Raw genomic sequence first — 15,530 nt, 5'->3', positions numbered from 1 at the left:
GTCCCTGCCCTTCCCAGAACCAAACTACTAGCTCCCTTATTGCACCAATGTATTTGATCCTTTCCAGAAGAATCACTGTACTACAAGTGAAGATCAAAATAGTTATTCATCCCTGTATATTGATTGTCATATTCCTTTGGATATCCATTGAGATGGAGAGAAACCACATTTCTTAGGACAACAGATCCAGATTCTGAACACAGGTAGTTTTCATTCGATTATCTGAAAAACATAAGCCTAATACATCTCTAACAGCTAGAGACCTTTCAAGCGTCATACGGTTTTCTTGTTCTCCAGAATGAAGCAGATGCAGCATTTAAATGCTTAAGAGCTGAATCAAACCATATTAGCAAGCTACCTGCATAGCAGTTTTTGCATATTTAAGTATAGTCCAAGAAATACATTGGTCTGTAAATATAGCTAAAAATTCCTGTTTCAGCCTTGCTCAAGAACTTGTTTTCAACACAGGGAATTCCCCAGTCTTATACACACCACCCCAAAAAAGGTTAACTTGAAGAATTTTTACTCTGAAAACCTTCGATTCTCATCCATATCTACAAAACAGAGTATTATGCACTTCCCATTGAAGAGTCAAGGGAGGAGTAATTATATCACAGTATGGCAGCAGTAACCTTATAAAACTTCCCTTTTTAATTAGAAGTCTATTTCTAAGTGTAATAAGTTCATGAAAATTAAATTTAAACTATAGTCATAATAGACTACACAGTCAAGTAATTAAAAAACCCAAACAAAATAAATCAATTAAGCATTGCCTGTATTTTTAATAAGTCACACCACCAACTGGTGGATATAGCTAAAAGCACATTACCATGAGCTAGCACAGAGCTGGTACATTCACACAACACTTGTATTGGCACAAAATTACATTCAGACCAAAGTTGCCAAACTGCCTACAGTTGAAGAGTAAGATTACAAGAAAAATATTCAGGGTTTCTGTACCATGTAAACCCTCAGAATAAGTTGAAACACTAACCTGGCACTGACAGCCACAACAGATGTTGCTATTGGTTTTGAATTCAAAAACCTGAATAATCTGAAACAAAAAGTAGCTCATTTGAAGAAAAGTTAACTGGCAAAATGAAGATGCAGGAGATGAGCTTCCTTGTTAAAATGGCCTCAGACTGAGACTGGATAGGAATCCCCACACACACACCCCCAATATCCTTAAGTCAGTTAAATTCATCAGACCCACATAATGCATTTTAGGTTGGTTGGTTTGTTTTTAAATACACAGAAAAAAAAAATGTAATTTTATCAGGCCTAATCAGCAAGCTAAAGTAGAGAAATAAATCAAAGATGTTCCATGTGCTCAAGTTCCAAGAACCAGATAACTTCCAAAATACTGAAAGGCAAACAATTTTAAGGGCAGTATTAAGATTTATTTATTGATTGATTATAGGTAATAGTTAACAAATTAGCATAATAATTGCTATTAAAAAAATTAGAAGTTGGATTTGTGGCTGCCCATGTTGCTTGAATATTATATTGGGCTTTAGAAAGAGTTCTGAAGGATGCAGTTGAAGATACAGTACACAGGTTTGAATAACTTCCAAGATATTGATCTTGCCAGTCCACTTCTTTACATGAATGTTGTTCTTCAAAAAGAGAAATCAGATTAGACCTAATCAAATAGAGTACCCAAAGGGAAAAAGTTAATCTGAAGAAGAAAATTAATATCATTCTGTAGCACCTTCCTCAATTCTGAAACAGCTTATGCTGAAAGAAAAACAGCCAAACTAGAGAGAAAACATTGCTGTTCTTTCAGGTTCTTGTCTTAAACTAGTCTTATTGATAGTGACAGTATTATCAGCTAAGATTAGTAAACTAAAGAACATGCTCCACCAAAAGGGTGCTCTAGTTGTACTCTGCTGACAAATTACCAGGCCTTCTCCTGACATTAGTGCTCAGGGTGTCCTCATATGTTTGAGTTACAGCCTAGCCGTGGTGATACTGCTCAATTTAGGGTTAAACATGATACATTGTCCTTTAAGGAGGACCATTACTCAATAGCTTCACTATGCAAGCCTGATTACTTTGTATAAACTATGCAAGCTTTGCTAACCACTACACCCTTGAAGAGGGAACCTAAATAAAGACTGATAAAAGGAAACATCCTGCTCCAGAAGGTGCCGAAGGCCAGATGATTGCCAAAGAAGCATGAACTAAGGGAAAGGTAAAGGCGGCAGGGTGAGATCACGGCCTCCGACTCGATTCAAGGCTGGAAGAACTTGCCCCACCCTCACGACTGCAAGGAGCACCCATGCTAATTTAAATATAACTGGCCAATAGTAGATGAGATGATGACTACTAACCAATGAATGTAAATTTAGACGGGTTTTTACTAATAATGTAACAGAATAAATGATACCGAAAAGCCGGTCGAAGAAAGTCTCTAAGGCTCGTTTTGGAGTTTTAGAAAGCAGGCATTCTTTATTGCAGCGCTGGATGCATGGGGGATAATTCCACCTAGCGTACACGCCACAGCTTCAGCACAAACAGGTTACATGGAGTAACTAATTACATATTAATCACATTAGTATACATATACATAAAAATTATTGTAACTGATTATCATAGTACTGCCTACATCCAATCATGCGCAATGAAGAATTCGAGTCAAAGGGCTGCTTTTGCGACCACCGACACATTTGAAATTCTGTTGGCTGACCTTCAAGTCTTTGTTCGTCATCCTTCTTCTTTGATCTTGGAGCTTAACATGGTTTCAGTCACATATGGTCAGTTTCAATATTATTCTTATCTAATGTACAGGAACATCCAGTCATAAGAGCCAAGAACTGCCAAACTTATGAGTAACTACCTCTACTAGTTAATTACTTGGCTACACTTTTGTCTATTGTTTCAATCATAGTGTTAGTATAAGATTTCTAATAATTATTTACTAAATCTCACTTTTACAGTCACCTAGCAGCAAACCAGTTTCCACGGCTGGTGCAAAATATTAAAATCATCAGAATATTTAGACATACCATGCAGAATGTATGGACATATGCTATCATAAATACATTGTATTTCTTTGGTGCGGGGTGCCAGCTTTGTGGAGTCACCACCTGGCATCCATCTCTGCGCAGACATGAAATAAACAAATATCTCAGCTCTGTGTGTGAGATTGGCTCATTGCACACCAGGTATCGAACCCTGCTTGTGGGACAACAAGGGGTTTCACAGTATTGGATCAGGGAACTGACCCAGCTCATCCAGTGATGGATATTTCTGCAGGTTTGGATTTTTTGTTTACTTTCTGTAAGCTAAACCAGTTTCCAGATCCAACTCAAAAGTTGTATAAATACAAATGTCAGCACAAGAGAGCACAAGAGTTTACCCCTTTTAGCAGCAGCCCACAGTTGGGTTGTCAAACTATAACCTGTTCATATTGCTCAGTTATTTCCAGCTTCTCTAGAACAAAACAAAAGCAAAGTAGTAAGAACAATACTAGCAGTTTGCTGAAGAAAGATAATTGAATGTTATTGTACAAGTATTTTGGACTTGTTGGGGAATTTTTATGGTACTCTTTGAGGCAAATTAAACACACATTCGTACTTAAAAAGAAACACATAATGAACAGTGCATTGGGCAGAGTCCTACCACAACAAGCTGTTCTACATGGAATCTGCAAAGATGTGTTACAAGCAGATTCCTTATATATACTTGCACCAGCACCAATCCCAAGAGTGGTTGCACCTGGGTCCATCCCCCAGCCCAGCTCTGCTGCCCAAAGGTGGCCCCTGAGCTTGGGCCCTGAGCACTCAAATTCCAGGATGTTCTACAAGACAATGCTGAGGCTGTTTCTTATCTCATCACCCAGGGAAACTTCACTGCCTTACAAGGAGTCCTTCTGTCTCTAGCATTCCTACTTCCAGCCAGTTTAACCCCTTCTTGCAGTTAGGCCCTCCTCCATGCCAGATCATTCCTCAGTCACAAATTACCACTGCTGAGCAGTTACAATCAGAATTTCCCCTTCAGACTAAAAACTCATCACAAAAATCAGATTAGGAGGTTTATACAATGTAAAATTACAAAATAAACATGGTCCTTATAAAATACAAACCCTGGAGGACTAATATGAGTTACTACTGCAAACAGAGCAGTCACTATCACTGTCATGGAAAAAAACGTTGTGTGTGGTATCAGGATCAGTAAAGCGAGGTTTTTCCACACAGATTATAAAAAGCATTAAGATGCCATTTTACATGATGCTAGTAAAGCCTCATCTGAGTACAGGTGCATATTGCTCAGTGTTTTTCCAAGAATGATGAATAAGAACAGGTACAAATTAAAGACTTCTACACCATAGACAAGCTGACAAAGTATTGGTTAGATAAGTAGACAGTGAGGTGGACTGAAAACTGGCTGAATGACCAGGCCCAGAGGGTTGTGATCAGCATCACAAAGTCCAGTTGGAGACCAGTAACTAGCAGTGTACCACAGGGGTCAATACTGGGGCCAATCCTGTTCAACATCCTAATTAATGATCTGGACAAATGAACAAAGCGCACCCTCAGCAAGTTTGCAGATGATACAAAATTGGGAGGAGTGGCTGATAACATACCCAAGGTTTGTGCTGTCATCCAAAGGGACCTCAACAGGCTGGAGAAATGGGCTGACAGGAACTTCATGCAGTTCAACAAGGGGAAGTACAAAGTCCTGCCCCTGGGGAGGAACAACCCCATGCACCAGTATATGCTGGGGGCTGACCAGTTGGAAAGCAGCTTGGTAGAAAAGGACCTGGGGGGCTCCTGGTAGACACTAAGTTGAACATGAGCCAGCAATGTGCCCTTGCAGCCAAGGCAGCCAACGGTATCCTGGGCTGCATTTGGAGGAATGTTGCTAGCAGGTTGAGGGAGGTGATCCTTTCCCTCTACTCACCACTGGTGAAGCCGCACCTGGAGTACTGTGTCCAGTTCTGGGCTCCCCAATACAGTAGAGACATGGACATACTAGAGAGAGTCCAGCAAAGGGCCACGTAGATGATTAAGGGACTAGAGCATCTCTCCTATGAAAAAAGGCTGAGAGAGCTAGGACTGTTTAGCCTGGAGAAGAGAGGGCACAAGGAGGATTCTTATCAATGTATATGACTACCTGAAGAGAGGGAATGAAGAAGAGGGAGCCAGACTTCTCAGTAGTGCCCGCTGACAGGACAAGTGTATTGGGTCTGCGTGGGAAGGTTTTGGTAGCAGGGGGCTACAGGGGTGGCTTCTGTAAGAAGCTGCTAGAAGCTTCCCCTATGTCTGACAGAGCCAATGCCAGCCGGCTCCAAGACGGACCCACCACTGGCCAAGGCCAAGCCCAAGCCCATCAGCGACAGTGGTAGCGCCTCTGATGATAACATATTTAAGAAGGGAGGGGAAAAGTTGCTGCGGCACAGAAACTGAAGCCAGAGAGAGGAGTGAGAACATATAAGAGAAACAACTCTGCAGATACCAAGGTCAGTGAAGAAGGAGGGGGAGGAGGTGCTCCAGGTGCCGGAGCAGAGATTCCCCTGCAGCCCGTGGTGAAGACCATGGTGAGGCAGGCTGTCCCCCTGCAGCCCATGGAGGTCCACGGTGGAGCAGATATCCACCTGCAGCCCCTGGAGGACCCCACGCCGGAGCAGATGGATGCCCGAAGGAGGCTGTGACCCCGTGGGAAGCCCGCGCTGGAGCAGGTTCCTGGCAGGACCTGTGGAGAGAGGTGCCCATGCTGGAGCAGGTTTTCTGGCAGGACTTGTGACCCCGTGGGGGATCCACGCTGGAGCAGTGTGCTCCTGAAGGACTGCACCCCGTGGGAAGGACCCACGTTGGAGAAGTTCGTGGAGGACTGTCTCCCATGGGAGGGACCCCATGCTGGAGCAGAGGAAGAGTGTGAGGAGTCCTCCCCCTGAGGAGGAAGGAGCGGCAGAGACAACGTGTGACAAACTGATCGTAACCCCCATTCCCCATCCCCCTGCGCCACTGGGGAGAGTAGGTAGAGAATTTGGGAGTGAAGCTCTGCCCGTGAAGAAGGGAGGGGTGGGGGGAAGGCGTTTTAAGATTTGGTTTTATTTCTCATTATCCTACTCTGATTTGACTGGCAATAAATTAAGTTAATTTTCCCCAAGTCAAGCCTGTTTTGCCTGTGACTGTAATTGGTTGAGTGATCTCTGTTCTTATCTCGACCCACAAGCCTTTTGTTATATTTTCTTTCCCTTGTCCAGCTGAGGAGGGGGAGCAAGTGAGCGGCTACGTGGGTCTTAGTTGCTGGCTGGGGTTAAACCACGACAACAAGAGACAAAGGTCACAAATAGAAACATGTGAAATTCCATCTGAACGCGAGAAAACACTGTTTTACTGTGTGGGCAGTCAAACACTGGAACAGGTTGCCCAGGGAGGTTGTGGAGTCTCCATCCATGGAGATATTCAAAGCCCAACCAGGACACGGTCCTGGGCAATCTGCTCTAGGTGACCCTGCTTGAGCAGGGGGGTTGGACTAGATGATCTGAAGAGGTCCCTTCCAACCTCAATGGTTTTGTGATTCTAGGATGTCCAAATGCACAGAGAACAAGACTAAAAGAGCTTGTCTTGTTTTATTTTAGTAAGATGACATTCAGAAAGAAAATTCAAGTACTGTATACAAACATTAATAACAAGAAGGGAAAGAAGCTATTTGAATTAAATTACATTGACTAAAGAACCAAGAGGCCTACCGACCACAAGTAAATTCAGCAAAGTACTTCAAGAAGACTTCTATCAGCAAAATGGTCTCAGTCTTCTAATACAGGGAAAGGGGAGGAACCAGTTTTAAAAAGACAGACCTTATGTGACATGGTCAGCAAACTTGATAGCCTAGAGTCATCTTTTAGTCTTTTGTGCATCTTTAGTTGAACTCTGCTTTCTTTACAGATTGTTAGACACAACTTGTTGGGTTTGTAGGTTTTGTTTTGGGGTCTTTTTTGTTTGGGTTTTGTGGGGTTTTTTTAACTCACAATCCATCTTGCCTCAAAGCTACCAATAATGTTGCCTTTTTTTCTTACTCCTGTCTCCAAATTCAGAGGAAAGGTGCATGGATTTCTCTGTATGGGAGGAAGCAAAGTGCAGTTTTGTTTTTAAGTGTCTTTTGTTTGTCCGGGGGAGGGGCGGGGGAGCAGAAGAGAAGAAAGTGAAAATCTTCCTCCGAGATCACTGCCTTCTAGTCTGTCAAGGGAAACAACTAGTATGTTCAGTAGGTATTTAACAAACAGAGCAAAGCTACCAGTAGAGGGCTCAGTTCACATATTGTCTACTGATCACAGCTGTAAGTGACTGAACAAAAGACATTAAATCAGAATCATTCACATAGTGCAAAGTTTCCCATTCTTTCAAAAGAATAAACTCACCAATTAAGGCAATGCTATACACAAAAAAAAAAAAAAAATCTATTAATGCATGGTAATGAATAACTAAAACAGTCCATTTTTGAACATTTTAAAAGTCTTCACCTTCTAGAACCATAAGGTCTATGATATTAGGGTAAAGTGTTTTTTCCATTTAGAAAGATATTAAGGCAGATTTGAAAGCAAGGATGGAACTTCTACAGACTATAGCTTTACTTAAAGATGTAGTCAACCCTAGGCAAAAAATAGATAATCCTAAACTGTAAGATGATGATAAAAAAACCTCTCTAAAGGAAACAAAGATTAATTCATACTAATTGGTTAAGCACTGGTCACCTTGGCTATCTACAGCCAGTGGTAACTGAAGACAAGCCCCCTTGCTTGAAATTGAACATGGAAGACAAAGTTCAGCAGTATGCAATTCATCCACATTAGAGCAGAGCATCTCCCAGTTGTGTTTCCACAACCAGTTTCAAGAAAAACCCCTTTCCTTTTTACTATAAAAATTACTGTTGGAATGATTAAATAACACTTGAGGTGGTTAAACATCACAACAACAAGACAAAAGTTACCCCTTGTTGTATGTATATGCATCTTCCTCAAATAGTGCTTTTCTGTGAAAACATAAATCAGAAAAACAGTTAGACATATGAATCTTGTAAACAAAACAAAAAAATTCTGTTAACTGGCACTAGCATTAATTTTACTGTAACAAGTCCCAACATATATTTACCTTTTAAAAGGAAAACAAGAATAGTGCAAATTTTAACTGTAAAATGAAATAGCTAAATGCAAAGCAGTGAATCACATTACTGGTTAAGAGATTTTTGGGTCAATCTTGACAAAAAATAACTGCCAACTTTGATGTACTGGGTCAAGAAGCTAAATCAAACCAAAAAATGAATTATAGTTCCCATAGCAAATCAATCATTTTGTAGGTATAACACTAGGCCTTCACTTAGTGAAAGTTTTATTCAGTGGTACTAGGACATTTATACCAGCTGCCCTATTAAGTCTTTGGCATACATATTGTACAAGTTAAGTTAAGGCAAAAATCACAGCTGAAGGAAGGAGTTTAATTTTTCAAGTTTGTAAAAGTCCATGAAATATCCTCTTTAATGCATGGCATTATTCAACACTGACCATTAATCAGCAGGAACTGAAGCCACTTTGGGAAAGGAGACAAGAGATCCCATGAAACACTACCAAAAAAAAAACCCAACCCACAACAGTGTTTCATGAATATCTCTCATATAAAAGTGTGGCACCATCCTGAACTAAGAGTTAGCAGCACTCTGTGGCCAGAAAGAAAGTATATAATCACAGATACAGTATATTTTATATTCCAGAAATGGGGAAAAAGTAGGTATCCAATGCCATTATTATGTATGACACACCCTTATTAAACCTTCTGTGTTCTCAATGCTATCTCACACAAACTACTTCTATAAGTCTGAAGTGAAAAAAGTGCTTCCCTTTTTCACATAAGTCTCACTGCTTGCTAACACATTAATTGCTTTGGAAATGAAACATCCAACAGCAGAACAGCTGAGTTATTCACTACGCAGAACTCCAACTTCACTTTTGAAGTTTATACACATGACTGTTCTCAGAATTAATATTGAAGTACAGTAACAAGTGTAACAAAAGTTGCAGATTCCACCACCACCCTTTTTTTTTGGGGGGGGGGGGGGAGGAGGAGAAGGGACACAACACCATTTCTTAAAGAAAAAAGTCCTCACGTAGAGAGTTTGATAGTGATACAATAATTAGGTCACTCACAGCTCCTGTATGCAATAACCTATCAAGAAAATCCCTTACTATGTTTTCTAATAAAATATGAAGAAACTATACTTTTAGAAACTATACTTTCAGAATAAGTTAAATTCTGTGCTGAAGTGTCTTACCAGTGTCACAAAGAGCTTCCTTGACTGCTACAATATAAACACACCGAAGTCCTGGCTGCCAAGCTCAGATATTCAAGTAACATTCCGCTTACAAACAGAATATCTAAGGACTTGCCCCTTTCTCCATCCTCTAATCCTAGCACAAATCAGAAATCAGAAGTTGGGGGGGGGGGAAACACGACACAGATACCCCCCCAATGTTTTCACTTATGTTACTGATTTATTTACAATCTAACAGTAACTGACCATTACTCAACAGTAACTTGTAAAGAGATTAAAGAAAAAAAGTCAGTTAATTCCATTAGAAGGGAACATGAAAGGCAACAGTAATTTGTTACAGTTAGTAATTATTTTTATATTTAATCTTAGATGTGCTGCTGAGATACTTCCTTGCAACATCAAAAAATTACTTCAGTCTGAACAGATGAAGGGTCACGGTTTCTAAACAAAAACCAAACACACACAAACACTTCGGGATGAGGGGGACGGGGGTAAAAAAACATACTCAGTATAGCTCCATTCAAGCTGATGCGAGTTTATCCCATTGACTTTAAAGGACAAGGATCTCGCCATTAGACATGTAGATGAAGTACATCTATTTTCTTGCCCCTTTCCAGTAGGCTGAAAAACTAAGCGTTTTGTCAACCAATTGTCTTAACAGAAGTTACAGTTCTACAATTACTAAAAGGTCTGTTTATATGGTATATGTGGGCTACTCCTATTTTAGGAATTATGTAACTATAGCACACATTATATATAAAAAAATTAAGAAGCAGTATTATCCATTACATATTACATAAACTGATGTTAAACAGTGAGATATTAAAAGAAACAGGAGAGCCTTAAAAGGACATGTTTTCTTGTGGAATTCCACCTATAATAAGTGAAAGACTGCAAGAAAAGAGCATTGTAATATTTTAATCTGGCTTCCCTTACACTATGATCTCAAAATTACAGCAAATTAATTCCTAGTTCAGCTAAAGTTTGCCTTTTAATAAAGAACCTACCATGCAAATAAGCTTTCACTGTAACTTGTCTCCAATAACATACTTGCTACGCCAAAATTGAAAAAGCTTGACATGCTGTATTGGGTTTGCATGGCAAAGGTTTGGTAGCAGGGGGCTACAGGGGTGGCTTCTGTAAGAAGCTGCTAGAAGCTTCCCCTGTGTCTGACAGAGCCAATGCCAGACGGCTCCAAGATGGACCCACCACTGGCCAAGGCCGAGCCAATCAGCGACAGTGGTAGCACCTCTGTGATAACGTATTTAAGAAGGGAGGGGAAAAGTTGCTGTGGCACAGAAACTGAAGCCAGAGAGAGGAGTGAGAACATGTAAGAGAAACAACCCTGCAGACCCCCAGGTCAGTGAAGGAGGAGGGGGAGGAGATGCTCCAGGCACTGGAGCAGAGATTCCCCTGCAGCCCGTGGCGAAGACCATGGTGAGGCAGGCTGTCCCCCTGCAGCCCATGGAGGTCCACAGTGGAGCAGATATCCACCTGCAGCCCGTGGAGGACCCCACGCCAGAGCAGGTGGATACCCAAAGGAGGCTGTGACCCCATGGGAAGCCCACGCTGAAGCAGGCTCCTGGCAGGACCTGTGACCCCATGGAGAGAGGAGCTCATGCTGGAGCAGGTTTTCTGGCAGGACTTGTGACCCCGTGGGGGACCCACACTGGAGCAGTTCGTGAAGAACTGTAGCCTGTGGGAAGGACCCACATTGGAGAAGTTCATGGAGAACTGTCTCCCGTGGGAGGGACCCCATGCTGGAGCAGGGGAAAAGTAATGAGTCCTCCCCCTGAGGAAGGAGCGGCAGAGATAACGTGTGATGAACTGACCACAATCCCCATTCCCCGTCCCCCTGTGCTGCTTGGGGGGAGGAGGTAGAGAATTTGGGAGTGAAGTTGTGCCCATGAAGAAGGGAGGGGTGGGGGGAAGGTGTTTTAAGATTTGGTTTTATTTCTCATTACCCTACTCTGATTTCATTGGCAATAAATTAAATTCATTTTCCCCAAGTCAAGTCTGTTTTGCCCATGATGGTAATTGGTGAGTGATCTCTCCCTGTCCTTATCTCAATCCATGAGCCTTTCATTATATTTTCTCTCCTCTGTCCAGTTGAGGAGGGGGAGTGATAGAGCAGCTTTGGTGGGCACCTGGCATCCAGCCAGGGTCAACTCACCACACATGCACAGCCTCAAAATTTATGAAGCTTTGATCACAATGCCTTGACACATTGGACTATTTAGGACGACTGAAGATATTACTTGTCGTGGTTTAACCCCAGCCAGTAACTAAGCACCACACAGCTGCTCGCTCACTCCCCGCACCCAGTGGGATGGGGGAGAGAATCGGAAGGAAAAAGGTAAAACTCGTGGGTTGAGATAAGAACAGTTTAATAGAACAGAAAGGAAGAAAATAATAATGATAATAACAACAATAATAAAATTACAATAATAATAAAAGGATTGGAATATACAAAACAAGTGATGTACAACGCAATTGCTCAGCACTCGCCCACCAATGCCCAGTTAGTTCCCGAGCAGCGATCCCCCCCAGGCCAACTCCCCCCAGTTTATATACTAGGCATGATGTCACATGGTATGGAATACCCTGTTGGCCACTTTGGGTCAGCTGTCCTGGCTGTGTCCCCTCCCAACTTCTTGTGCCCCTCCAGCCTTCTTGCTGGCTGGGCATGAGAAGCTGAAAAATCCTTGACTTAGTCTAAACGCTACTTAGCAACAACTGAAAACATCAGTGTGTTATCAACATTCTTCTCATACTGAATCCAAGACATAACACTATACCAGCTACTAGAAAGAAAATTAACTCTATCCCAGCTGAAACCAGGACATAACTTAACAAGAAAGGGACCTCAGATATATCTGTGCAGCCTTCAGCATCATACCAGGTAACAGTTTGGTTGAAGATTATGTGTGCAGGGAGCGGAGAGACAGCATGCATTTTCATCTGGTTAGCAGATAAACCTCTTGTCACTACTAAAAGCTGACACATCCTTCTATTTTTTTTAAGCATCTCTTCCAAACATTTTCATTCCCCTCCCCAACCTAATACCCCTTGCAGCCCTTTAGTTTCCTATTTGCTGAAGGCAATATAAATTACCAATGGAAAACCACTTGATCGGCAATACCCCTCTCAGTTCCAGAGAAAACATTTGCCCTACATACACTACTTCTTATGATGGGGTCCATCTCCAAGAGAGAGATGGAAAAAAGACCCACCGTGCCATGAAAATTTATATATGTATATGTAAAAATAAATGTTTCAATTCAATTGCACTGTTTGTGTCTTTTTAAGACCACAATGGGCTTTTTCCCCCTATGAAAACCTACATGCATTTCAGTCAAATGTAGAAGGCAGCCAGAGTGAAAACAAGCCCAGAGAAGTAAGCATGTCATCAAGATGTCCCTGCGTCGGCCGAGGGCAGACCTTGCAGTAGGCAAGGGCGGTCCTGGGGGTGCCGCCGTTCCCTCCGACAAGAACGGAGGGACGGAGGAGGGGCAGGGAACGGCCGGGTAACGGCCAGCCGCGGGGATGCCGCAGCCACTCACCTTGTCCAGCTCATCATGCAGCTCGGCCAGACTAGGCCGGATGAGCTTCTCTCCCAGGTCGGCAGCCGTGTGGCGGTAGTGGTCTATCCGGGGCACAGCGTCCATGGTGTTGTGGCCGAAGGTGCGCAGATAGTAGGTGCTAGTGTGAGTATCGTAGTAGTAGTGGTGGTGATGGTGCCGCCCCCCCGAGTGGAGGCTGCCCTCGTTCAGCATTGCGTCGCCGCCGTTTTGCAAGCTGACGTTGCCGCCCTCCGAACTGCCACCGCCAGACTCCCCTGAGGTCTCATCGCCGGCTGACGGGTCCACGAAGTTCACCCGAAACCTGCCCTTGGCTTCCTCACTGCTCTTCCCCAGCATGCTGACTTCCCTGCCCGCCTTTTCGGCCGCTTCTGCTGGACGGCCGAAGCCCTCGGTGACCAGGTCGACCTGAAAGCGGCTCTGGCTCGGCGTGGGACCCAGCGGTCTACTCAGCACATCATCGACTGCCACGGCCGGTTCTGCACCGCCTGCTGCCGCATCCTTGTCCTCCAAGTACGGCTCCTCACTCACGGCCTTAAGCTCAGTAACCGTCTTCTGCTCCGCAGAGCCGGACTGTTTCCCCTCCATGTCTCCTCCTTGGGAGACTGAGGACAACACGCAACAACAATCCTTGGTGCTCTGAACCCCCTTCGCGACGACAGCTCCAGTGCTTTAAACCGCCAACCAGCGCCCAGGACAGAACTGCATCAGAGGCAACGCAAGGCCCCGCGCACGGCCCGCCCCCCTCCGCAGCGCCAAGTGATGATGCTGCCGGTGCAGCCGCCACTGCTCTGGAGAGAGGCGGTAGCACCCGCTCCCTCCCCCTCTACAGCTACTTTTCGCTCACTCTCGCGCTGCCCCGGCCTCCTGAGTCCTCCCGTTACGCAAGGACGCGTCCCCGCAGCTCACCCAGCGCCCGCCGCTCTGAGAGCGCCACAGGTTCCCCTAGGCCGGGAAGGAAGAGGTTTCTGATGCCTCACTCCCTCCATCCGGCTGTTCCATCTGATCCCTGCTCCGGAAAGACAGGAACTTGGACGCGAACCCGGCCAGTATCGCCTCACCTCGCTCTCTTCCCTGCTCAGGAGGACGTGAGATGCTGAGGGGTGGCGAGGCCGCCAGTGCCGCCTGCGCCACCTGCTCCCGAGACTCTGCCCGCTTCTCACTACAGTGGCAAAAGCGACTCCCGAGCCCGGCGCAACTCCTCACGGCCGAAACTATGGCTGCTAGCGCATCAACCTCGCGCGTGGGGAGCGGTGTTTCTACTTCTTGGTTCCATTCAGTTGTTTTTCCTAATTATGTGATTTTTTAAATTATTTTTTTAAGTTCTTTATCTAGCAACGTCTGAGTGCCAACGTCTGTTTTCTAGCTCACCTCATCTCTACATATTTTGTTTAAATTCACAACAAATTTGTTGACATAATCCAGCAGAAAAGGACTGGAGTTTTAAAACAAAGTTTGTTTGTTTGTGGGTGTTTGGGGTTTTTTTAACAGTCACTTAGAGGAAGTATTTCAATTTTAGGGATGTATGTGTGCATAAAAGATGAGAATGCTTCAGTAGATTCAAAAGATGGGGACACTGATCCTTTCACGAGTGTTTCCTATTCAAACGCTATTCTACAAAAGAACAAAAAACATATACTTTAGAATTATTTGAGAAATTCCTTGATGGACCCCAAAACTCCTGAGAGTAACAGATTACAAAAGTCAGGATGCAAGAAAATTTCAAAATGTAAAACGTGAACATGAATATTCTTGAGTGAGCTACAAAATAAAAGGTTAAACCATGGTGAAATTTTCACTTTGATCAATGGATAAGAACTTGAAAAACAGTGAATGATAGAGAGAAAGTCAGAATAAAGGATTTTGGTTCAGAATTGGAAGCAAACGGCACTAGAATAGCAGATCATATGGAAAGGCAATTCTCCACTGTACATTTTGTATAAGCAGGCATAAACATTGCATGATCAATACCTGCATAGAATTTGTCATATGTTAGGGTGTTTGGAAGCAATCTAGATTCCAAAATGGTTATTAGTACTTTCTGTCAATTTCCTGTATAAATATATAAAATATAATATATATATTATAAATATATAAAATATATAATATATATAACTACATAAAAACATGAAAGAGGAGGGAAGCAACTTGTGAGATCCCATACTTACAATATACTCAGTGATGATGGAATTCTTTAATGATATTTAGCTATTATAAATCAAACAGCATTCTCTATATATGGCTACATATGTATTGGCTACATTTGCAAGGCCTACAGTCTGCTTAATGTCAGTTCCTCTTTTGTCTCTGTTTATGCATGCAATACAATACTCAAACATTTAACCCATGCCACACTTCTACATTCTCAGAATCATTGATCAGCTAGGCCTCAGTAATACTGAGGAAATCCAAAACACTGGTACAAGCAAAACAGGCAAACGGAGCCCTTGCACTTTAAACTTCAAGTAGGGGTTCCTGGTACATAGAAGAGGGAATCATAGAATCATAGAATGGTTTGGGTTAGAATGGACCTTAAAGATCATCTACTTCCAACCCCCCTGCCACAGGCAGGGACACCTTACACTAGATTAGGTTGCTCAAAGCCTTATCCAACCTGGCCTTGAACACTTCCAGGGAGGTGGTGTCGTGGTTTAACCCCAGTGAGCAACTAAGCAC

At 43.2% G+C, this 15,530-nt stretch overlaps 1 protein-coding gene across 7 annotated transcripts in view; it reads right to left on the bottom strand.

Annotated features, from left to right (window-relative positions):
• LOC121232943 (solute carrier family 12 member 2-like) overlaps window positions 1–13,779 on the bottom strand; it is a 118,065-nt gene extending 104,286 nt beyond the window's left edge. For all 7 annotated transcript variants that reach the window (XM_041121459.1, XM_041121458.1, XM_041121453.1 and 4 more), the window contains exon 1: window positions 12,837–13,779. In XM_041121459.1, the coding sequence (XP_040977393.1) occupies window positions 12,837–13,442 (606 nt within the window). In that variant the 5' untranslated portion in view covers window positions 13,443–13,779. The remainder of the gene's footprint in view (window positions 1–12,836) is intronic.
• Window positions 13,780–15,530: the final 1,751 nt, after the last annotated feature.

This window comes from Aquila chrysaetos, assembly GCF_900496995.4.
Source record: "Aquila chrysaetos chrysaetos chromosome W unlocalized genomic scaffold, bAquChr1.4 W_unloc_2, whole genome shotgun sequence".
Lineage (NCBI taxonomy): Eukaryota > Metazoa > Chordata > Aves > Accipitriformes > Accipitridae > Aquila > Aquila chrysaetos.
This window is presented reverse-complemented; position numbering and strand designations above follow the sequence as displayed.